At 46.8% G+C, this 24,312-nt stretch overlaps 1 protein-coding gene across 2 annotated transcripts; it reads right to left on the bottom strand.

The window, feature by feature from the left end:
* Positions 1-2,029: 2,029 nt before the first annotated feature.
* Positions 2,030-23,934, bottom strand: ISM2 (isthmin 2). 2 transcript variants are annotated; one of them, XM_053378328.1, is made up of 6 exons: positions 23,493-23,934; positions 8,925-9,188; positions 6,679-7,021; positions 5,751-5,891; positions 4,578-4,655; positions 2,030-3,574 (listed from the first exon to the last, which is right to left on the bottom strand). In XM_053378328.1, exons 1-6 carry the CDS (start codon positions 23,628-23,630, stop codon positions 3,057-3,059), a joined length of 1,482 nt encoding a protein of 493 aa, XP_053234303.1. In that variant the 5' UTR covers positions 23,631-23,934; the 3' UTR covers positions 2,030-3,056. The 2 variants fall into 2 exon arrangements, with proteins under 2 accessions (XP_053234303.1, XP_053234314.1); XM_053378339.1 differs by lacking the exon at positions 23,493-23,934 and adding an exon at positions 23,360-23,486.
* Positions 23,935-24,312: the final 378 nt, after the last annotated feature.

The raw sequence follows: 24,312 nt of genomic DNA, 5'->3' as shown, positions 1-24,312 counted from the left end.
CTCTCCCCCAACAGTCTTTTGAGTGGTCCAAACATCTTGAGATCATGGCTTGTCCATCATGGAGTCTGCCAGACATGTTGTGCCGCCAGGAACACACAACAAAATTTGCTGGAATGCGTATAAGGCCAATCATCACTTAAAGGGGACTAAAGGACATAAGTCCATAAACTTAAGACATCACTAATAAAACTGGTAGAAGAAGGGACAGCACACAAGCCTCCAATTTCTGGCTGTGCATGTCCTGTGAAAGAAGATGGTTCTGGACTCTGGATCATCGTCCAGCAAAAGGCTCCTGTCCTTGGAGTCAGCGGCCAAATCCACTTTCACATGATATATTTTAAGCACTAGGCTACCACTATAAATAATCATAGCTCCTCCCAAATAATTGTGGGAGCTCTATGATGGGAATAGGCTTCTCCTACAACTCTCAGCATCCTGAATGAATTACAGCTCCCATAATTCTTTGAGGGAAGCCACAACTTTTTAAAATGGTAACAGTGGTTTAAAAGTATGGAATGAATGTGGCCTCGGCTCAAAAGAACCTTGGTATAAAGGTCAAGGCAGCAATCTTACTTGATTGTAAACCAATTAGAGTTATTGCTATTGACTTCAGCAGGAACAAGAGATGTGTCCCCAAGTTGGCAAACACCTTACAGAGCATCAGAGAAGGGTGAACGTTGTCGTAGGAATCTGCATGACAGATAATGCAGAAGCTACTTTATGATACAAAATCTTGAAAATATGACCTTTAATGTTAAGAGAAGAGAAACCTCCTAGTTCTCAAAGTACAGAGAAAAGATTAGGAGCCCCTAGGCAGACTTTCTGGCTACCAGAGAGTAATAAAATGGTGGCTGCTATGCTCTGCATGCAAATGTGGAAGTTGGTACTGCGTACAAAATTTAGCACCCTAATAATTTAAGTTTATTTTTTTTTAAAAAAAGGAACACCTTTCCAGCTGATGCCTGGCAAAATTTCACAATATGGAAGAGAAAACAAGGGATTCAGTCTGGTGGCTCTTTGCCCTTCCTCAAAACTAGGAAAAGTAGACTAAATTGTGCAAGACAAATATGCAAGTTTGCACAACTACTTTGCACAGAATTGTGGGCTTGCTTTATTTAAGAGACTAGGGCCCTGCGGGACTTGACATCTTTCCGCAGGGCCTGCAAGACAGAGCTGTTCCGCCAGGCCTTTGGCCAGGGCACAGCCTGACTCCCTCCCTCGGCAATCTTCGCGGAGCTCTGGCCCAATGGTGGCCAGTGGCTTGAATTTAATTAATTTTATAATGAATGATTTTAGAGTGTTGTTTGTGTTGTACTTTTGTATTGTTTTATTGTTGTTAGCCGCCCTGAGCCCAGCTTTGGCTGGGGAGGGCGGGATATAAATAAAATTTATTATTATTATTATTATTATAAAGCCAGAGCACCAATAGCTCTAGGACTAATCCCTTCACTCACAACCCATCTGTCACCCACTGTCTCAAGAGGCAAACCTGTCCCTTTACTGCCAATGATAAAGGAACTAGACCAAAAGTTAAAATCCCAAAACAAAACAGAAACATGAAATTTGGAAAGTTGGATCTTTCCCTCACAAGTTGAGAAACCAAACAGCAATGTGGGAAATCCATGACTGGGTTATTCCAACCAATCTTCTGCCAAACATCAGATCCAAAACTCAGAATGAAGTTCTCTATCAGGGGTGGCTAGATGTGGCTGAACTTCCATCATCCCTGACTACTGGCTGTGCTGCCTGGAGCTCCAGATGTTGCAGGTCCAACAACTGTCCAACAACTGGAAAGAATCGTGTTGGCTACCTCTTGTATATGAAATTGAAATGGTTTGGCTGGAGGACATGGGTTTTGTTCTTTCCCATGCTACTGACTGAGGTTGCTCAGAACTGCAACTTTTCCCATGACACCTGGCTTAGGATTCAGCTATTGAGTCTTGTCAGCAGAAGCCTTGAACAAGGACTTCACCCTGCCCCCAACTCTCCTCCCCCTGCCCCTCCAATTGGTTCAGGGTTTTTTGGGGGCGGGGGGGACGCCGGGAACTGTGCTCAGGATTGTCCCGTCTTGCAAGCCGAAATGCTTGTGTTGGCAGAATGATCAGAAGGGCAAGATGTTCAATTCCTCCCCTGGAGTCTTATAAATGTGTTGGGCTTAGTTTTCTGCCCTGCCTCTGGCCTGAAGAGAAGAATAAGTTTTAAAACATTTGCTTGCTTCCTTATCAGACTTGCTGGGTAGAAATGAGATCCAGATTGTTCTATCAACCCAGCAAGCAGGTTGGCTTCGTCTGCCTCTCATCCACTTTAGGAAATGAGTTTTCACAATACATCCCAGAACTTACATTCCAAAGCATGCAAGCACAATCCAGCACCCCGCCATCCCAGTTTCTCCCAAACTGTGTGGACCGTCATCCTTTCTCTTGCCCCAGGACTACATCAAGACAACAGACGCTTGAAGCCAGATCTGTCACTCTCAATATGTCCAACCAAGTTTCCCTTTTAGCTAAAAAACAGAATTTAGGTGTATTGAGTCATCCACCTGGAGACTGCTTACAGACTCTATGCAAAACCTTCAAGCACCTGATTAGAGTTTTAGGCCATAAGATCTCCCAGTCTGCCTTTGTGCGACAGCTTGTGTGCGGTATAAAATGAGTCACAATGGGCCTTTTGAAAGACACCTCCCCCCCCTTCCCTCTGGCTCTTCCCATCCCTACAATCCCTCAGGATGGCCAAAGCAAGCCTTCTGGTACAGCCCATTTGGGCCAATTGTGGCAACTTTTGGGTAACGAGGAAGTCAGGAAGGAAACTGGAGGCCACTATGTAGAAGACAGGCCAGAAGCCACTGTAGAGTTTACACTAAGGTTTCCTACAGACTACCTGGTTACCAAGGGAATGCAAAACAAGCAGCGGCTCTGTAGCCATTCTGAAGCGGAGGCCTTTGCTGACATAAAAGCTGAGGGGAGGAGAGAGAAGAAAAGAGGCCCTGTTATAGTCCCTAGTCGCGCGGGAGACCAAAAATGTCCTGCTCTCCACGTCTTTTGGGGTTTTTTTCTGCGTTAATACTCCCTGGCCTCCTGTAACTGAGAGAGGTATTCTTCCTCTGAGGGGTTGTCAGCACACCGCTGCCCGTTATTTGGAGGCCGCACGGCGTGGTACCTGCTCCAGTCCCCTTTGCAGAGGATCCAGGGCAGCATATCGACCTTGTAGTGCAACTCGGGGGAGAACTCGGTGCTGATGAGGTTGGGGGCCCCAGCCCCCTTGCCCCGCGTGATCAGCCTGGCGCTCTCGTCGTAGCAGCAGTGCTGCGCAGCCAGCGTGGTGCTGTCCAGGGAGAGCATGGAGCGCAGGCAGAAGCGGGCCGTGGGCTTGTAGATGTCCAGCCGCTCCTTGGGCCCGCTGGCATCTCGCCAGCGGAAGCTCTTGCCCTGCCGCTCGTCCCGCAGGTTGACGGCGCTGTAGACGGCTTCCAGCGGGTAGGAGCAGGGGCAGCTGGGAAGGTCCGACAACACTTTGCTCAGGTATTTGTTGAGGAAGTCGCTCTTGCAATTGAGCCACTTCTCACAGCTGTCCACATCTGAGGAAAGGGTACGGGGGGAAGAGAGAAATGGCCGTCAGACAAAACAACATGCCGTTGACAGCTTATCTTGGGTGGTACTAAATCAGGAGCAGGGAATCACAGGCCCAGCGGCTGAATGTGACCCTCTAGGCCAGAGTTTCCCAAATGTGGGGCTCCAGCTACTGTTGGACTACAGCTCCCATCATCCCTAGCTACCAGGAGCAGTGGTCAGGGATGATGGGAATTGTAGTCCAAAAAAAACATCTGGAGATCCAAGTTGGGGAGCCCTATTCTAGGCTTCCCTGTCCTCTTGGGACTCTTCCCAAGTCACATGCCTCACTGGCCCCCGCTACGTGCCCTCAACTTGAGGGATTTTGCCTGACGGGAATTTGTCCCTGAATTGGGGCAATGCCTCTTGCTTGGATGGAGCAATGTGGGGGTGAGCATAAACCTCTGGAATGTAGCCTACTGCACAAACGGAAGAGCCATATCCATTGCCCTGGCCACATTTGGCAATATGAGCACCAACTTCTACTTTGGGACATGTGCAGCAGCGGCAAACAGCCCCTGGAAGGAGACAATGCGTTTCCCAGGCTGAAAAAGGTTCCCCATAGCAATGTCCTCCCCCACCCACCTCCCAGACCTCATTCCAGAGAGATCCTTTAAATGAGAGGTCCACAGTCTCTCTAATGGCTCTGCCTCTTCGATCCAGAGCAGCACAGAGCTTGGAAAAGGCAGCCCAGGGAGAGAAGCAGTGTGCTTTCGAAATGTGGCCTTAACCTGGGAAGGGAAAGGTGCCCCCTCTGCCTAGGCAGGAGCAAGTGAACACTTCAAAAGTGCAGGCCATGTGTGACAGAGAGAGAGAGAGAGAGAGAGAGAGAGAGAGAGAGAGAGAGAGAGAGAGAGAGAATACAGGTGTGTGCATAAGAAAGTGAGACAACCTTAAGATTATGATCAACTCACTCGCTCAGTTGCTTGTGCAATTTCTTAGCGTAGCTGTGCTCATCTGGAATTTACTGACCTGAGTTTAGGATCTCTGTGGCATTCTCAGCTTCAAATGGTGTCTCTTCTGTGGCAAGAGACAACTCCCCATCTGCTCCTTGAGGGAAGCACAGAAGCAAAAGGGTCAGGGGGGAACCACATGCCACTTCAAAGGTGTTAGAGGAGCTGGGCTTCAATCTCCAACTCTGTATATATTTCCTGTTCACAACCCCCAGGCCAAAATGTGACACAGATAGACACACAGAGGCCCAAAGTTTGCTTTTCACCCACAACACTCTGAGTGGGCTTTCAGTTGATGGCCTTTATATATCAAATGTGTCAGAGAAAAGACAGGAGTAACTGAGTTGATTATCAGGATGGGGGGGGAAATGGTTTTCTGAAAGCAAGAATGGATAACCTCTGGCCGTTTCAGTTATTGCTGAACAACTCCCATCATGCCTGACTGCGAATGCTGGCTGGGGCTGATGGGAACTGAAGTCCAACAATATTTGGAGAGCCACCATTACTCTGAAACCAATTCCTCATGGAGAGGGACACCCCTTTTCACAAAGTTCTTCAGGAGCATTTGCATTTCGTGCAAGCAACGTAAAATAAGAGACAGGGTTGCACATAACCAGTGATTTTGGCAACAGTACTCACCAGTACAGAGTACCCTCACCTCTTTTATTGCGGCCGATGGCAGCCATTTTATGCTGGCAACCGTAGCACTTTTATCAGCACACGAGAGCATACAACAATTGTCCTGTTTGAGAAACGCCTTCCATTTGTGCAGCAAAACATCCTTTCCCTCTCCTCTTCCCACACTCCCCCAATCTGCTCCAGAGGGCTGGAGGGACCCCATGAGCAGATTTAAGGCACAGGCCACAGAGCAGGGAAGGAGAGGGAAAAGACGCTCCTTTGCACAAGTGGAAATCATTGCAGAAATGGAACATACAACCACGAGGAGAAGAATGGTGTTCTTAGCACCTGAGATGTCAGAATGGAAATGACCTTTTGCCAGAGAGTCAGACCACAAGCATCCCTATTGGAAACTCACCCCTGTCCTCTTGGGATGTTTGAAAATGGATCCTCTCAAAATAGAGGGGTCACTCTCTTTACAGCTGAGAAAGCTGCAGTTAACTGCAGGAGCTTTGAAGAGGCAACAAGAGGCAGACAAGAAAACAAGGCAGGGGTGGAAGGAGAAAAGGCATACCAGGACAGCGGTGCAGGTCACAGGTCCTCGACTCCGTCGCAGTGCATGCATAGCCACAAGACCGGGTTCTTTTCTGGTTGCCAGTGCCACAGGTTACAGTGCACGGAGACCAAGGGCTCCACTCCTCTTCATCTTCATAGTCTGGAGAACGTAAGAAAAAGGTCTCTCTCACACACATTTCTCCCCTATCACCCAGCAGCCTAGATCTCTCACCCAAACCTATATTGTGCAGCTAGCAATCCAGAAGAGGAGACTCACGTGTGCCACCTCACCTGCTTTTCCTGCCAGGCACTCCACCCCACTTTTAAATGAAAGCTGTGATTCCCAGAATTTTGCACATTGATCTGATTTTGGCCACGCAGTGCCTAAAATTTCAAGGGTTACCCTACCTAACGGCTCAAAATCTTTTTGGCCTGATTTGCAGTCACTTCATAGGTTATATTTTCCATTTCATGTTGCAAAATGCACACACATTATGCAATATGAAGGGCAGAGCAAAAGTGTTTTTCCAATATACACAATTGTCACATTGATGTATCTACAATGGAAAAAGGGGACATGCAAATCTTCCTCCTCTCTCTCTCTCAGTCTGCATAACGAATTAGTATCACATAAAGCAGACCTTGCCCACCAACTTCACAAATGGATTTAAATTAGGAATTCTCAAGCATATGTACAGAAGAGAAAGCACAAATATGGAAGGATGCTTATTGGATTGCTGGAATAATGCAGGCATTTCAGTTGGATACATCCCAGATTCCCCCATAACAAATCAGCTGGACCACTCATCTTAACTGGAGAGGAACAGAGGAGATAATGAACTGAAAAGACCCTCTTGCTCTCTCCTGAAAATGCTCTCCTGCCCCTTAACAGTCAATGAGTTAATGCAGCTCTGTAGACCTACCAAGGGCAGGAAAGGGAGCCTCACCGTAATTATACTTCTCTTTGAAGATCCAGTTTTTCTGATGGGGCCACTGCTGGTCCCAGTCACCTCCTACTCCACTCAGCACCGTTTCTTCCTCATCATACTCTGAAGTGTAGTCTTCTTCCTCCTCTTCGTCATCATCGTCTTCTTCCCCCCTGCTTCTTATGTCCAAATTGTCCCCTTCCTCCACTTCCTCCATGGGGTCCGTGTACTCCCAGAAAAGTGGCCAGAAGAGGTCTTTGTGGGACAGCCACTCAGAGGAGGTCAGAGACCAGTCTTTGCTAGTTTCCTTCAGCAGGTCCATCTCCATCTCAGCCTGAGGATCATCTACAACCTCAATGGTCACCTGCAAGTAATGGCACTGGGTAAGAGGGTTTATGGGGCACCACCACTAAAGCACTGTGGGGTTCTTTTAAGAGCAACAGTACATCCTACATTCATGTATTTGCCCATTCAAGCTTTTACCACTTCTCTCTCAGTTTAGTGCTGACCAAGACACTCACTCAATGTCCAATAATTCTTAATGGAGCCCCATTATCAATCCAGTTAGGTCATGTCCCAAACCCTGCTTGCAAAACTGCTTTTCTGCTTAAGTGCATATTATAAGCCACTAAGGATACTAAAGAAAGCTGTTTTCAAAAGTCACGCACTGCATGGCGCAAGTGTCTGTGACCATTTAACAGGGCAGGGGAGGGCAAAGTGGAAGTAGTTCTACCACCATAAGCAAGAGTATCTGCATGCTTATTTAGAAGTAAGTCACACTTAAGCTCTGTAAGTGTGTACATCAAAAGTAAGTGTGCTTAGGGCTGCAGTGCAAGATGAAGTTACCATTTTACAAGAGGATCTTAGCGACTTTGCAAAGTACTGAACAAGACAAAGAAGCATATCGTGCTCATGGAGATTATGTAGAAAATTTGCAGGCATACCAAACAATGCTACTTAGTGTGTGAAGGGGTTAAGGACCACAGAGTCCTAAATTACTAGAGTAGGCTCTATGATGGCACATCCCGTCTTCCCCAAGGAGGAATGAAGGCCTGTTTCCTGTTCCTTTTTCTCTCTGCCACACTGCACGGGTATGGCTCAACTTTACTCTGTCACATATATGTATCTGAGGCTGCTCTTGCTGTATATTTCTCAACTAAGAATATTTACCTGCATTTTATCATTTTTACTAAGGAAAATGCAAGTCTTGAGACCTAGTAACTGTAAGTAAATCATTTTTAAACTTATGTTGCAGTCTGTTTTATTGGGAAAAAAAGGAGGGGTCAGCTGCCTTAAGGAGCTGGGATGCCCGAAGGAGCATCTCCACCCCCATCGCTCAGCCCGGACATTGAGGTCCTCCTCCGAGGGCCTTCTGCTGGTTCCCTCACTGCGAGAAGCGAAGTTACAGGGAACCAGACAGAGGGCCTTCTCAGTAGTGCCACCCTCCTTGTGGAATGCCCTCCTTTCAGATATCAGTAAGATAAAGAATTACGCAACTTTTAGAAGACATCTGAAGGCAGTCCTGTATTGGGAGGTTTTAAACACTTGATGTTTTTATTATGTTTTTAGATATGCTGTAAGCCGCCCGAGTGGCTGGGTAAACCCAGCCAGATGGGCAGGGTGTAAATAAAATAATAGTAATTATTATTATTTAATTGATTGGTTAAAAAGAAGATAAAAAACCTATTCCTATGCTTCAGTTAAATCTGCCTTACAATGAGATTTAAACTCTGCTATTGGGACTCTCTATGCACAAGCCCTGCGTTTCAAAAACAAGTACAAGTCGTTTTTCTTTGTGTTAAACCAATGGTGTTTGTTGCTCTGCCAAAACACACCCACTGGTGTGAATGAAATTTAGTGTGACATGGCAGTATATCGATCGAAAGGCAACCGTTCCATAATGCAACAGGTAACGCAGTACAAAAGAAGCGTTAGAAACTGGGACAGAAGTGCTAGCGTTATAGCTAGGAAAACTAATGCAATAATCCTCATGTTTGAAGGCCCCTCTTTTGATTTTAGTCTTTTTTGCATCAAACCCCTGAGACATGGGCATGCAGAAAGGCATTCTTGGCAACTGTTCTGCAACTATGGAATCTCCCTCCCTCCCTCTTCTGTCCATGCTCCAGGAGTCCAAGTCAAGACCAACTACCCCAAAGCACGGGTCAGTTCTAAGTGAACTACAGATGGTGCCACTTTTTGGTTTTTTTTTGTTTTTTTGTTTGTTTGTTCCGAGTCTAATCAATACAGCCCTAAGCCCATTGGCCTACCTGTATATTTGGATTTTGGGCATTCAGGTCCACGTTGGCTAAGCCTGGCAGGTTCTTCAAGTCCAGCACAAAGGGCGTGCTCTCCTCCTGGGTTGCGCCACCTGGCTGGAGCGATGCCAACTGGTTCCTTGCAGGATGTTGCAGTGGCCAACGGCGTTTCTGCCTGTGTGGCATGGCCCGTCCATTTCGCCTCAGGTTCCGGACCTTGTTAGACTGCGGCATTTCGTCTTCTTTGATTGAAGCCGTGTCGGATGAAGTAGAGATCTGGCAACAAGAGGCAGCGATAGAAGCATCATCAGAACCACTCTCCATTGCCTCATGAAAACTGAGATCTAGCTGCTTTCTTTTTCTCACACCAGGGGCAAGATAAGAGTAGGCACTAGGCATGTCAGCAACTTGCCCCATTGGATTAATGAGCTGTGAATGGGCCAGAATACTGGTCTGAGATATCAAACACACCATATTTAAGCATGCACATTCCTATACCTTGGGCTTACTTTGAACACCTACAGATAATTATGCTGGTGCATCTCACCTTGTTTTTGATCAGTCCTCCATGGCTCTTCAAAGAAGTGGGACTAGCCCAAGGTCACCCAGCAGCTGCATGTGGAGGAGCGGGGATTCGAACCCGGTTCACCAGATTACAAGTCCACTGCTCTTAACCACTACACCACACTGGCCAATTATTGGTTCTGGCATTGCCTTTCAACTAATAAACCTCTTTCAACATATGTAAACACTTGCATTGGAGTTAACCTAGAATTATTATTTTTTAGAAATTCACGACAGGATCGCCCAGCTTTGAAAAACAAGGCCAATAAGCAGCTGAAGGGGCCTGAGCATCATGGCGGTAAGAGTAAGTAGGGGGCAGGATTAACACTTCCTACCTTGTGCCATTTTCCTTGACAAAAACAGCCTATAACAAGCTATATACCTTGCTATAGTTACGTGTAGGCTTTTCCTAAGGAGGAAACAGCAGCAGGGGAGTGGGGAGTTGTATCTGCATCCAGAATATGGTATGGCAAAAAAGGGGCTAATTCCCCCCAACCCCTGCTCCCATACCTGGTACACATGCTCCATAGCACTCAGCATATCTGGACAGAACTGGCAAAGACTGGAACCCTAGAGAGATGCTGCCAGCCAGTGTAAACAGCACAGAGCTAGACTGACTCCATGATCTGAGCCTAAGGTACATTCTTGTGTTTGTATGTTCTGACTAGTTTGCTGACTTCTATCATGTCACCTTCACTCTGATCTAAAAAGTACCAAACATTGCAACCTTCACTATAATGGAGCAAGCTGACATGGCTGTAAGTTTCAGAGTGGCGAAGAAACCAAGGCCCTAATATATTCCTCCGCCACACCGTTTGCACAAACCAACTGCCGTTCCTTTTCATGCATTCTGCATCCTTCCATAATAATGAAATTGCCACACTGGTACACCCCCCCCAATCCTAACCTCATTTTTGAAAAAATAATAATAAATGTATGAATTGGCAACAGCCTAGCAAATCCCTAGAAAAGATCTTCCTGTGCTCTAGGTACTTTAAACTCTTCACCAAGGAACTTCCAACTGTTCCCTTGTGCATCTTGCAGCCAGGAGCTATTTCCCAACGTGCTGGCCGAGTTCTCTGAGCCTGTTCCCTGTGTGCTTACTTCCTTTCACGGCAGGAGCCCAGAATGTAACTGCAAGATTAGGGGAAACAGGGATGCTCGCCTCCCCATATGGGATACGGAAGGGCACTATTACCTGCAATTAGGGCTTGATGGCTTGGGAAGGACTCTTCCCCCTCCATCCCACTTTCATCCTGGTCGTTGGAGCACTTCAAAGGGAACTGGGGCTGGTCCTGACTCACATGAGCGCACACACAAGGCATCATCAATGGATTTACAAGGCCTACACATCAAAGGACGGAAGCCTGTCTTCCCCTCCCACAGTGAAAGGAAGAGAAAGCAGCGGGGAGATTGTTGGTCTCTCGGCTGTTTTATTTAGGAGTGGGGCTAAGCAGTGACAAAAGGGCTGCAGTAACATCCGCCTCCCCCCTTTCATATACAAGGCTGAGGAAAGTGTGATCATACTAGACTGCTGGGATCGGGCCTTGTCTCTTGGATCTTTACCCCAGGGCAATACGAACAGTTGAGAACTGATGAGAACAGTTGCAAGATTTGCCATTTTTGACTAAGTTAACTGGTCCAAGACATTTTGCTGCCTGAGGCGATGGACAAGATGATGCCCCCTCCTGCCCAACGTACAGAATCCAACTGGGCTGGGCAAATTGAACCTTACTTCAACATGGGCAGTGGGACAACATCCTCCACTCTACCTGAAGGCAGCAGGATACCTTAGGTGGCTTAGGGAGGAACAGGGGTGGGCAAGCGGCTGTTACTATCTATGGCATCTGCCACCTGATGTAGCTGCCTCACCCTGCCTAATGGTTGAGTCAGTCCTGTTGGTCAAAGAGAATATGAGAGAGAGAGAGAGAGAGAGAGAGAGAGAGAGAGAGAGAGAGAGAGAGAGAGAGAGACATGTTACATCCATGGGCTTCAATTAAACTAAAGAGCTGTAAAGCCGCTAAAACAAAGATGTATGAAAAGTAGTATTAAGATGCATAAAACCCCCAAAGAAGAATGCAGCCTTGAAAAAAGACCTACATGCTGCTAGCTTTCAAAAATTGTCCCTAATGCAACTGAACTATTGTTTGTGACACACCAATAGCCTGGAAGAAACAAAACATGTAGAAACAACACTCTTAGGAAACAGAACCCTTGCTTGGTCACCTAAAAACAATTCTTACTCGTCAACACATGGCTATCTTCATACCTGGTAAGAGGAACCATCATCTTTACGAATCATAGCAGCACTATTTTTTCCATGAAAGCAACACATCTCTTCTTGTGATGCTCCCTTATCCATCTCCCGTCAGCCTTCTGAAGGACTTTGGCTCCCTGGAAAGCCAACTGCCCGCTGCCCAAATGCTTCTGTGCCTCTTCCTGCAATCCTTCACCTTTCTTGTGAAATCTTTGGCATAACCTCCTTGCCACAGCTGCAGGTATGGTGAACCTTTAGCACTCCAGATGTTGCTGGACTCCCAACTCCCACCCCTTAGGGATGAAGGGAGTTGTAGTCCCACAACATTAGGATGGTCTGACTGCATATAAACCACATGAAATAATGCATATTCCTTCCTTGTGTGAACATTTCTACAGCCTTGGAATAGAGACCAGTCACACCAAATCTTTGTCAAGTACTATGTACGTAAGCTCTACTTAGGCATTCAGTCTGTACATGGGATTTTTGTTGTGCAAGGGACAGCTGTCTCTTCCTGGGTTCACCATTCCCAAATACCTCTCACGGGTTCCGTACTCAGGGTTCTAAAATGGAAAGGAGGCTCCACAGGTACAGGAAGCGACCTGCTGCAGACCTTAGCCCTTTGATATGTGGCATGCGAGGGCAGAAAAGGGGTCCTCAGGACATGCTGGATTCTCAGGTGTGAAAACAACAGGAAGGAGTCGTATTGTTCCATTCTGTTCATTTTGGTGCAAGAGCTTCTGATTCCACTCCCTGTGATGAGCAAGAGCATCACAAAAGAGAACGAACATGATCCTGGGGTGGAAAGAATTTGTCTCGGAGGAAAGGGTTTTCTGACGATAATGGATCAGGTTGAAGTCATGGTCACAAAGGGCTGAAATAGTGGTCATTCTGCAGAGGGATTCCATATTCACCTCACGATACTTGCCAGCATATTAGGTAAACATAAAGGGACACCTGACCATTAGGTCCAGTCGTGGCCGACTCTGGGGTTGCGGCGCTCATCTCGCTTGATTGGCCGAGGGAGCCAGCGTACAGCTTCCGGGTCATGTGCCCAGCATGACGAAGCCGCTTCTGGCAAACCAGAGCAACACACGGAAACGCCATTTACCTTTCCGCTGGAGTGGTACCTATTTATCTACTTACACTTTGACGTGCTTTTGAACTGCTAGGTTGGCAGGAGCAGGGACTGAGCAACAGGAGTTCACCCCGTCGCGGTGATTCGAACTGCCGACCTACTGATTGGCAAGTCCTAGGCTCTGTGGTTTAACCCACAGTGCCACCCAAATCCCTTGCCAGCATATTAGGGTTGCCTCATAACTTGATAGACAATCTCTACATGACTGACTCTTAAGGAGCCTCTCCACCCCCACTGAGATCCAGCGCTGAGGGCCTTCTGACGTTCCCCTCACTGCGAGAAGTGAAGTTACAGGGAACAAGGCAGAGGGCCTTCTCCATAGTGGCACCCGCCCTGTGGAGCACCCTCCCATCAGATGTCAAGGAGGTAAAGAACTACACAACTTTCAAAGACATCTGAAGGCAGGCCTGTATTGGGAAGTTGTTTTTATATTTAATGTTTGCTGTTCTTTGATTATGTTGGAAGTTTCCCAGAGTGGCTGGGGCAACCCAGTCAGATGAGCAGGAAATAAATAAAATTACTATTATTACTATTTGATTTAAATCAGTGGCAGTCACCATGGTGCCTGGCAGACGCTGCTGAACTACAGCTCCAATCAGTCCTGATAAAACCAAAAATCTCTCCAGCCCTAGATAAGAAGCAGGTCCTTGGTGTGTCACCACTAAGTTGGCACCATGCCCTTTTCGCTTTTAACTGGATTAATACAGTTCTGACCAACCACTGAGAACAGACCTTTCGGTGACTGGCCATCAAAAGGCCTCAATATTACTTTTAATTGTTTTGATCCAGGAGGCAGCTCCATGCCCTCCACTGACCTTAGGAGCGGAAATGCTGCCCCCACGAGCTCTGTTCACACTCTCCGCCCTAGACCTTCTGATCTACACCATCCGAACAGACTAAAACATGGTTTTATTTCTTAAAATATAGCAGTGGCATGATCCACTAACTACTTTGGAGATGGGGCGTGTGGCCTTAAAACCACAGTGGAAAAAATCTACTGGAAGCTCACTGCAAGAGTAGCAGCAAAAGGGAAGGATTAAACGTGGCCCATGGGGAGCCAGACCTACAGAGGACGCTTAGAAGTGAGTCCCTTGTGTGCCAGAAATTGAGAAGCACATTGACTAAATTCAAATATTTATTCGCGCTACTTAACCAAATAGAACGCCCCCCCCAACCTCTCTACATCATCATACTTCAAAGTCCACAACAAAAAACCCCACGTTTTGAAAGGTGAAGCCGGATTCTTTGATAAATAAAGTGGGATTTCATAGAAAGTAGGATTTTCATAGAATTGTAGAGTTGGAAGGGACCCCAAGGGTCATTTAGTCCGTGACATATTTGTTTATCGAAAGCTTTTTCTAACCTATCTTTCCAATAAAAATGCTCAAGGAGGTTCACAACGTAATAGAATAATATGGAATAGTAAGTTTGTTTGTGTAGCACAATGCTACACCTATTTATTCGAAAGTCAACTCTCTCTTTTTTTCTATAATTTTTATTAAATTTTCTGTTCTACATTTTAGAATATTCATTTAAACAACCTTAAAATATCAATGACTTCCCTTCTTCTCTTTCCATGGTTCATTTTGCATAACATACCATATTTTTCGCCCTATTGGACGCACCGGCCCATAGGACGCACCTAGTTTTCAGGGGGGGAAATCAAGGGAAAAAATATGATTTCCCCCCCGCAGCTCTGGGAGCAGCGGACAATCTCTGGGGCTGGCGATGGGGGAAGCGCTGCTTTCCCCACCGCCAGCCTCAAAGCCGGGTCGGAGAGTAGCCGGAAGGCATCGCGCGCCTTTCCGCTGCCCCCCATCCTCTGGGGCTGGCGATGGAGGAGGCGCTGCTTTCCCCCACCGCCAGCCTCAAAGAGCAGACTCTCCTGGCTTCAGCGGAAGCAATGCAAAGCCTCCGGAGCGCAGGCTTCGGAGGCTTCGCGTTGCTATTGCTGAAGCCAAGGAGCCTGCATTCGCCCCATAAGACGCACACACATTTTCCCTTCATTTTTGGAGGGGGGAAAGTGCGTCTTATAGGACGAAAAATACAGTAAATCCCTGCATACTTACATAAACTAAACCATTCAGTATTCCATTATTACATCCATCAAAACTTATTGACACTGTTGAATTTATCTTAATGCTGCCAATGTTGTGTACGTTTTCAAGTGTACACAATTTCCCACTATTTTTCAATAAACATTTTCCAATCTTCTTTAAACGTATGTATTCGGAAATCAACTCTCACAGAGTTTGATGAGACTTACTCCCTAGCAAAGAGACTTAGGATTGGCCCACTGGTATCTGAATTGCTTCATGAAAAGAAGTCCTGAGTATCCAAAGAGACTGGATGTTGAAGTAGACTAGGACTGGAGAGACCCAGGTTAAAACCATGAGAACCTAAGACGAGTCCTGCAGGGTCAAGCCAAGGGCTCATCTAATTCAGCATCCTGTTCTCACAGTGGCCAACCAAATGCCGACAGGAAGCCTGCAAGCAGGACGTGAGTGCAACAGCCCTCTCTCCCCCTGTGGTTTCCAGCAACCAACATTCAGAGGCATTTGGCCTCCAGCAGTGGGTGTAGAGCACAGCCACTGTGGGTATTAGCCATCAATAGCCTTGTCCTCCTTGAAACTGGCAGCTGCCTACCATGAATGTTGATCTGATAGCAATGTGTTCCCTTGTTCACAGTCGCTTAACTGGGGAACAGCTTTAGTGCAAGCAAGAGCAGAAGGTGGCTGGTGTTGCCAAGCCCAATGCAATCAATCATCAGTTGCAACGGAGATGTTATAACCATCAAAACAGAGAGCAGTTTAAACTGGGGGAACGGTTTGATGAGACCACAGCAGATGACAGGAAAGTAAAGAGTATTTTAACATTAGACAATGGGTCGCTCAATCAGTTGCAGAAATGGGATGGCAAAGAGACCACAATAAAAAGAAAAATAGAAGATGGAAAGCTGGTTGTGGAGTGTGACGTGAACAACGTTATCTGCACCAGAGTGTAGGAGAAAGCATGAAGATAGACTCCTTCCCCTGTGTGGTTAGTGGGACACAGAAGCAGGAGAGTTAGCTGGTTCGGGATGCAGAGCCCCACAAGGCAGCTGCTCTCTCCAAAGAACTGACATGTTATTGATAGAACCGTTCCAAAGTGCCTGTATACAGTATTCAACCTAAACGTATGGTGACTATTCAATAAAGTGCTTAAAAAAAGAAAAAGCAAGAGCAGCAGCAAGACTCACTGCCTCAGCTGGTCACACTGCCACCTACAGTTGGAATGGAAGTATAACAGCTAACCCAGGTTCCACAACACTTTCATCTCGGTATCAAGTCCTGGGTGTCACCTAAGTCGAAGGTCACCTTTCCTCTATTTGGTTCTATAGCCAACTGTTCTAGGGCAGAGTCATTTAGGTATCTGCCAATGCTGTCTCTTTGTTGTGACTGGAACATGCATTTATCTATGAGGATAACTAAAGTACCCCTTGTTGCAACATTTCCTCCTTTGGCTGCTTCCTTGATTCTCCATTTCAAGGTCTACCTAGGCATTTTGATGAGCAGGGTGATAAGAGAGTACACTCTAAGTACTAATTTTCTGAGGTCCTGCACTGCCATCCACAGGGATTCAGGGGATGAATCTGCCCTTCTTCCATGTAAAGAGAAGCACCATTCCCAGAAGATCCTTCTGTAGCTTTCCTATAGTCCTTTAATTGGAGATAACCAAGTCCCATGGAAGATGGGAGGAATGTTGGAGAATTTGGGACAGATAATAGGAAGTATTCATTTTTATAAATAGATAAAAGGAAAGCTGAAGGGTGTTTGAACAAACTGGTTGCATAGTCTGCTAATTCATACAAGGGACCCGGACACCAACAGTATTAAATAAATTTGGAAGAAGGACTTCAGCAAATAAATATCAGCTGACAAACTTGCTAGTTTGGAGTAAAAAGCCAATGTGCTCAGTGCCATCCCAAATAAGAGAGAATTGTATTGAGCTGGAAGAAATGTGGAACACTTGGATGCCTATTTTCATCACTGGTGGACTTCCCAGTATTAGGTGCATGAGCAAATATCAGCAATTAAGGGTGAGGAAATCATATCTGAACTGCTAACAACTGCTTAATCTGTTTGAAGGTCGCAATTCCTGCTTTTTTAGGAGCTAATAATTTGTCTGCTGGTGGCTGTGAGAGTGGAAATAATTAGATGGTGGCAGCTGCACTCAGTGGCGTAGCAGGTGTTGCTGGCACCCGGGGCAGGCAAGCCACTGACACCACCATTGCGTCCCCCCAGAGCCAAACAGGGCTGCACTACACCACCTGCTTGCCCACCAACTGGTGTGGCCCTTGGCAGGTGAATCCCCACCAATGCCAGCGGAGATGAGATCATGCTGTGGTTGCCCCTTGCTGACCTCCCTTCCTCTGCACCTGCTGACTGTGGGCCTGAGCCGCTCTGCCACCTTCACCAGGGTGGGGATCCCCGTGGAAGCCAGTGCCTGTGTGGGGGCACCTGGTTGTGCCCCCTCATAATTTTGTGCCTGGGGCCACGGCCTCCCTGCTCCCCCACGCTATGCCACTGACTGCACTGTCAACCAATTGGTGGTTTCTGAGGGAATGGTGAACGGCACTGGCTGAGAAGCTTATGTATTCTCCATGTGTAGCTAGAGGACCTGGAAATGTGAACAACTTTCATAAAACCTGGTATAAATTTACTGAATACAGTAAACTGAGTGAGTGAGTCAGGAACAGAGCATGCACAGATGCCTTGAAAAGTCTTTGCTGATTTAATTAGATGAGAAGGAAAGGCAGTAGGGGTCCTTGAGCGTTTAAATGTTTGGTAATCCACAGCCCTATCGTAACTTAATACTTTCAGACAAAAACAAATGTTCTTCTTGCATTCTACCACAACAAACTCTGCTTGGGTTAAAGTAGATATATTCCTGAGAGCCACCCTTTTTGTTGCTGACATGTCATGCTGTTTTTGGATTGCTGATTTTCTCCAACTGCAGTTCAAATAATACTTGTTGTGTTTGATGATTAGTAGAATTTCATTGCTGAAGTGTATATTATATTATTAGAGAGACATATTGCATACCTGTCAACTGCCCCCCCAAAACAGGACATCCTGTCCCATCCCCCCAGAATAGAGGCCATTTTGGGTGTGTCGCTCTTTCTCAATTTCAGGCCCCCCAAAAAATGTTTTTTCACGTCTGCATTTTTTGGCACTGTGCCCCAAATAAGGGTTTTTTGGGTCAGCAATCTTGTGCAGCGCCCCCCAATGCACATTTTGGTGTGCCATGCCTCCCCCCCGTGCAGTTTCCATTGTCCACAATCTCACATGAGTTACATGACTCACACAGGATTCCGACCTGGAAGATGGTGTTGTGGATTTGGGCCGCTTCCTGTTGAAGGGTACAATATTGTCAGTCTCCTCCCCTCTCCCTGATTCCAGTGTCTCTCTCCCCCACCCTCCCTGGAGAAATCCCACATCCTTTCCTGCTTCCACGCCCCTGGGACTTGTAGCATCAAAATTTCTGGAATTTTTCAACATTACTATGCTCACTAGGGGCAGAAATTGTTGCTTCCCAAAAACGTGCATTAAAAAGGTTTCACAGACATCATCAAGCAGCCTTTGCCTTCCCTGTGTTGCAACAACTTCAGCTGGGAAAGCCCTTTACGGCTGCAAAGGTTAGAAACTGCAGATCAAGTGCTCTCAATTTCCTGTACATGTGCACCCCAGTAACTGAAGAATGTAAGTTACACCACCTGCGCACAGTTGCTGGACAGAAAACCAGAAGGGGCGTGTCATACAAACAGGATTGAAATACAGCTGCGGAGCACAAATTATGCGCTCCAAACAGAGTTGAAAAAGCAGGACATATATCTGAGGGTCAAGTTCCTTGCAGAAACCTCCAGGGGATTCCCCCATCTATACATCCAGGGAGAGAAAGTCGCTAAGCTGTCTCATTTGACAGAGGATAGATTTAAGGAGCAGCTGGCTTGGCCAAGCAATGCAGCCGCAACTCTGTCAAATGGGGTGGAGGGGGAGGAGAGGGAAGGCAGCGAGAAGCAGATGTGAGCTGAAGACATCTGTGCGGCCTCTTATCTTGGGAAAGACGTTACACAGAGGCCTGCACCTGGTGCCCTCTGGGTTATGACACTCCATGTGCCACTGCCTGTTGCCCGGAGAGCACCCAAAAGCCCGCCTGCTCCCTTCCTCCCCACCAGTTGGTCAAGACGGATGCTTGCCTAGGCCAGCAGCCTATAAGGGCAGCAGAGCAGCTGGAGATAATTAGCAAAATATGAGCTGGGCCGAGGGTCCTTTTAGCCACGTTTGCTGTGCCGAATTGAACATGCATGGAGGAGTGAATGAATGAGCAAAGAGGAGCCGGAAAGGGCACAGTCACAAACAGTGGTCTCTGCACCTTTCACATTGGAACAGACAAGTGCAGGAGTACATTTCAACCACAGTAATTCCTCTTTTGACATCTGTTGTCCCCCCCCTCCCCCTTTAAATTAGGTTGCCATCACTTTTCCTGCTGCGGTCTCTGGGGCTTTGACAACTGCATGCAAGACAGAAGTTCAACAAGTGCAATTGGTCTCCCACACTTCACCTCCATGATGATTATAAATCAGAAAATAAAAAAGTCAAAAGCAACCGGGTTTTTTGCCAGAAGCAGGAGGCGACTAGAAGAAAGCAACATCCAACCAAGGAACATGACTGTCAACAGAACATTTTAAGGTTTGTTGAGAACATCGTGCTGAGCTGCTGTCAGAATTGCACTTCTGTGATGTCACAACAGCCCCAGTCGATGGAGGTCTCTAAAACTGCTCCCACATTTATCTTAGGAATTTCTCCTTTGATTCCTAGTTACTGAGGCTTTAGGTGGGCGAGAAAATCTGCAAAGTACTTTTTGTTGTTGCTTCAGATCAGCTCTTTGTTTTCATTTGACCTCTCATTCATTTCTTCCACCAGACTGCAACCTAAAACAGCCCGCCTAGGGTGTGTGGAAGGGTTAAGAATATATCAGCTCTTCAAACATGTGCCTCTGAGGGAAACTCTTTGATTCCCCTGATAGAAAAGTCAACAGACTTATTTGTCCAGAGAAACTGGATGAAGTATCTCCATCCCAATGAATCCCATCTCCTCTCAGCCGGCTCCCCGCTGTCTCAGACCTTTCTTGCCCCACCACAAAAGCCCCCCTCCCCTCATTTTGACTAAGATAATTTGGCACTTCTCAAAACAGAAGCTTGCTGTCGAAGGATAAAGCACCTTCCTTTGCACAATAAGCCCTCTTCGGCCAGATGCTGTTTCCGTGCATGTTTTGTGCCTGCAAACCCGACCTCAAGCCAAGGACAAAGCAGGGGGCCAGGGCACTTAATTGCTGAAGTAATGAAAAGGTAAAAAAGCACATCTAGAGAAACAGCGACTCCCCCCTGGGTGGGGCAGACATTCCTCACACAGAGGCAAAGCCAGCCTCCTCCATGCTCAGCCAAGGCACAAGAGCAGCTGCCCCCCCTCCAAAACCACACCCCCCCTTGCCCCCACCTGGAGCCATCATTTACCCACTGTCTGTGACAGGACAATTATCTGCTGCCAAGACAAGGACAGACGTCAAGAAGGGAGAGAATGACGCCCGTAGGTCAGGAATAAGCAGCAGGAGACAGATGGGCTCCGGAGAAGGGAATCGCCTGCCTTCATCCCTGGCCACAAAATTGAAGAGAAAATAAACCTTACAGGGACAGTCAGGGCAGGGATGACGCTGAAAGGAAAGCGTCCCAGCAGCGGCTCTGATGGGAAGCCTCGTAAAACATCTACTTTGTCTTATGCCTTTGTCAAAGTTATTCTGTTTGGCGTTACTTCCAGTCGCTATGGGCGATGCAACGCTCAAGAGGCCTTGGTCCAATGTGGAACACTCACAACCCCACACTCCGTGTAGCATCAGACTCCTAAGTGCCCCGAATGTCACCTTACTCTTCTGTTGGCAAATTGGACTGACAGAGTATATTGTGAACTGCTGAGAAACACAGTAAATTTAGACCCTGGACTTAATGGAAGGGGTTCCTTTTTAGATGGCCCTGAGTTGTTGGTTAGAGCCTGGTGCTGAGAACACCAAGGTTGGAGGTTTAGTCCTTGTATGGGACAGCTGCATATTCCTGCACTGCAGGGAGTTAGACTACATGATCCTCAGGGCGCCACCGTTCTATGATTCTATGCTTACTCTTCAGTTGTGAAGCACACACAATTCACATTTCTCTTCTTTCCACCCCTTGAATGCCATTCCATGCTTTGCAACTGCTTCTACAATTCCTGCTCTGCCTGAGCAAAAAGCCAAACAAAAAAACAGTTGACTTGGAAAAATACAAAACTACCTTACTTCAAGTCGGATCATTGGCCCAGCTAGCTCAATATTGTGGACACTGACAGAGTACATTCGCCTGGAAATGTCAAGGACTGAATCTGGGAACCTTACAAGAAAAGCAGATGTTCTACCGCAGAGCTACAGCCCATTCCTCTATTCTATTGGGAATAAGGACAATTCCATTGTATAAAAGAATAATATATACTTTGCAATAAAATAATAAACAGAGCATCCTGTTACTAGAGCAGAGTATAAATTTAACAGATTAAAAAAACTATTCATGAAATACGTTAGTGTGCACATACAAGGTAGCTTTCTTTCTCTCACACAGACTCCTATGACAAATGTAGCTACCAATCCTAACTACATCCAGACACCGACTGCCTATAAACGGATTAGAACAACTCATAAAAGATCTCTGTCAAAAAGAAAAAAAATCCCTGAACCTATGGAATTAATTGCCACAAGATGTTGCGATATGTGCATGATTGGCGTAACAAAAAATTCAATATGCAGAGGTATATGTCAGCGGCTATAACCACCACATTCAGAGCCAATATGTGGACATAATTGCCCTGGGTATAAATGCGATGTGATCCTTCCAAAGGCAATTTTATCATTCGCTGTAGAACAGAAAATGCCAAGCTAGACCGATTGCTGGCTTCATCTCCCATGGTAATGTCCCTATCAAACCCAGCAACACACAAGCAAAGAGGAGCTCCCAGGTAATCCCACAACCTAGAATGGTGGGTCAGAGAACCACTTATGACACCTTGGAGGAAACGTAGGCTACAGTTGTATAAAACAAGGCTCGGGTGTTACTGGGACAACAACCACTGAGGAGCGAGGATTGTGTGGAACAGCTACCCTTGAAACAAAGTGTTCTTGGTGTTAAGTACATCCAAAGATGTACGCCATGAAGTCAACAGACATGTGATTGCAAACACACGTGCTAACAGGCAGATACGCTTATTAGGGGCCTTTGAATGGCTGCATCTCCTTTTTTGAGTGCACACTCCTTGGCAATCCTGCATTTGTGTTTGCCCTGAGTAATGTGTGAAATGACCCATGCAACTCAGCTGCAATTGCAAAAGGGAGAAAAAGAAGTTTCCACCTCCATAATGTTTTATCTCCATGGTTGGAAGCAATATGCATCTGAAAGCCAGTAGTGGGAATCAGAAGTGGGGAAAGAGCACTGTTGCACTCAGGTCATGTTTTGGGGCTTCCCATAAGTATCTGGCTGACCAGAACGAGACAAGGATGCTGGACAAGATGGACCAGTGTCCTGATTCAGCTGGCTCTGATGTTCCAGAAAAACATTACGAATGCAGTTATTATTTCCTGGGCATAATCCTGCTGATGCCATCCTTGGGGCAACAAGAGGATGCTTTCAACAGAATGGCAAAAACAGTAACCACCCCAACCTCCAAAGCTTCACCTAACTGGTATCAATTATTTCAGAATGTAGCCAAGGCCATCAGCAAGAATGACATCTGCCTATGGAGATGAAGGCTGCACCCAAAGCCATAAAGTTCGTACTATTTATTTACACAGTTAGAGGAGATAGAAACTTATTGTCTAGAGGCAAGGGGCCATCTGTGTAAGAGCCGGACTTTAACCCAAGTGCTCCCTGCTGAATTTTGGGAATTCACACTGAAGCTCACATTTATATTTAAGAGACAATGCTTTGCCACATTGCTCTCAAGAAATGCTGTACTTGCTGGTGTGCTCTCACTTTTAAAACTGACCAGATTCCGAAGCAGCCTTTTGGGTTTGAGCAAATGCTTAAAGTTAGAAGTACAGTGGCCCTGTGAGTCTCAAACACCACATAAGATCACAACCTGCTGCTCCATGTTCCAGCTCCATGCTTGCTTGGTTATGTAGTGACTGCTGATTTGAAAACCTCCCACTTTTACTAGAAACGATGAGGGTGAGAAAATCCATCACCTTATCCAGCTTTCGGAGATTGTGGCGGGAAAAAATGTTAACGGAACACTAAACTGTGTAGTGTTGACTATATGGACAATGTACAAAACTGGTTGTGCAAATGTAATTTGGATCAATAAACGGGGGGGGGGTATCACTTCTATCATTTTAGTGACTACCTGCCTTCAGATAACAAAAGTCAGCACTGACCTGGGTTTAAAGACCCTGGACCTCGCAGAGTTTATTGGCTGTCAAGAGACGAAGCGGAGTCAAGCTGGAGTAACAATGTCATCTAAGTAAGGCCCTCCTACTCTCCAAGCGGCAATGCATTGCTTCCACTCACCTCTACCAACTTATAGTTCCTTTCCTTCGGACTGTGGTTGCGCTGTTTCCTCAAGGGCAGCCCTTTCGCCGCATCGAGGCAAGTCGTCAGAAACACGAAGCTAAGGATAAGCACAATTTTCCCTCCGATCTTAGACATCTCTTCCTCCCAACTCCACCGCGCCTCCTTGCCAAGCACACACACTACTCACAAGGCGGGCAGCGCGCACCAATAATCCAACCTCGCCGGTCTCGCAAGAAACCAACCAACCAACCCAGACCCTGAAGGAGCAGAACGGAGAAGGAGAAGACAGATGAGGAAAAAACCAAAAAACCAAAACAAGCGAGAGCAATCCTTTTTTCAGCCTTCTGCTTCGAGACTGCGTCTCTGGAAAGGTCCAGAGAAGCAGAGTAGCTCCAGAGTGGGCGCGAGAGAAAAGATTAGGAGAGGGAAGGACTCTCTCTCTCTCTCCCCCCCCTACACGCGCACGCAAGGCGCCCCCCCTCCGCGACTCGCGTTTCCACTGTCCCTCTGATCTCTCTTGCAGTTTGCTGAGCACGTTTTAATTTACTCGCCCTTGCTGGTGGTGGCCGGGCCAATGATGCTGGAGAATAACTAGGGAGAAAGCGAGGAGGAGAAGGACTCGAGATGTGGAAGAGAGGAGAGCCGACGGGGAGTGTGTGTGAGGGGGGGATTCCCTTCTTTCACTCGCGGTCCCCCCTTTCGATAATCCTTTGCGCAATCCGGCGTCTCCTCCTTTCGCGCCCGGTCCCCGGAGTCCCTTGAAACAACTCCGGAGCGCGCGGCGCGCTGATCCTGCCGAGCCGCTCCCCTCCTTCCT

The sequence above is a fragment of the Podarcis raffonei genome, chromosome 1 (assembly GCF_027172205.1).
Source record: "Podarcis raffonei isolate rPodRaf1 chromosome 1, rPodRaf1.pri, whole genome shotgun sequence".
Lineage (NCBI taxonomy): Eukaryota > Metazoa > Chordata > Lepidosauria > Squamata > Lacertidae > Podarcis > Podarcis raffonei.
This window is presented reverse-complemented; position numbering and strand designations above follow the sequence as displayed.

What these genes read in the sequence shown, in the direction of transcription:
- ISM2 (XM_053378328.1), bottom strand. Translation starts at nt 23,630, where the DNA reads ATGTCTAAGATCGGAGGGAAAATTGTGCTTATCCTTAGCTTCGTGTTT. An exon ending in CCCAAAATCCAAATATACAG is followed by an intron (nt 7,022 to 8,924) that starts GTAGGCCAATGG and finishes CATTACTTGCAG; the next exon opens with GTGACCATTGAGGTTGTAGA. An exon ending in TGACCTGCACCGCTGTCCTG is followed by an intron (nt 4,656 to 5,750) that starts GTATGCCTTTTC and finishes GCTTCCCTCAAG; the next exon opens with GAGCAGATGGGGAGTTGTCT.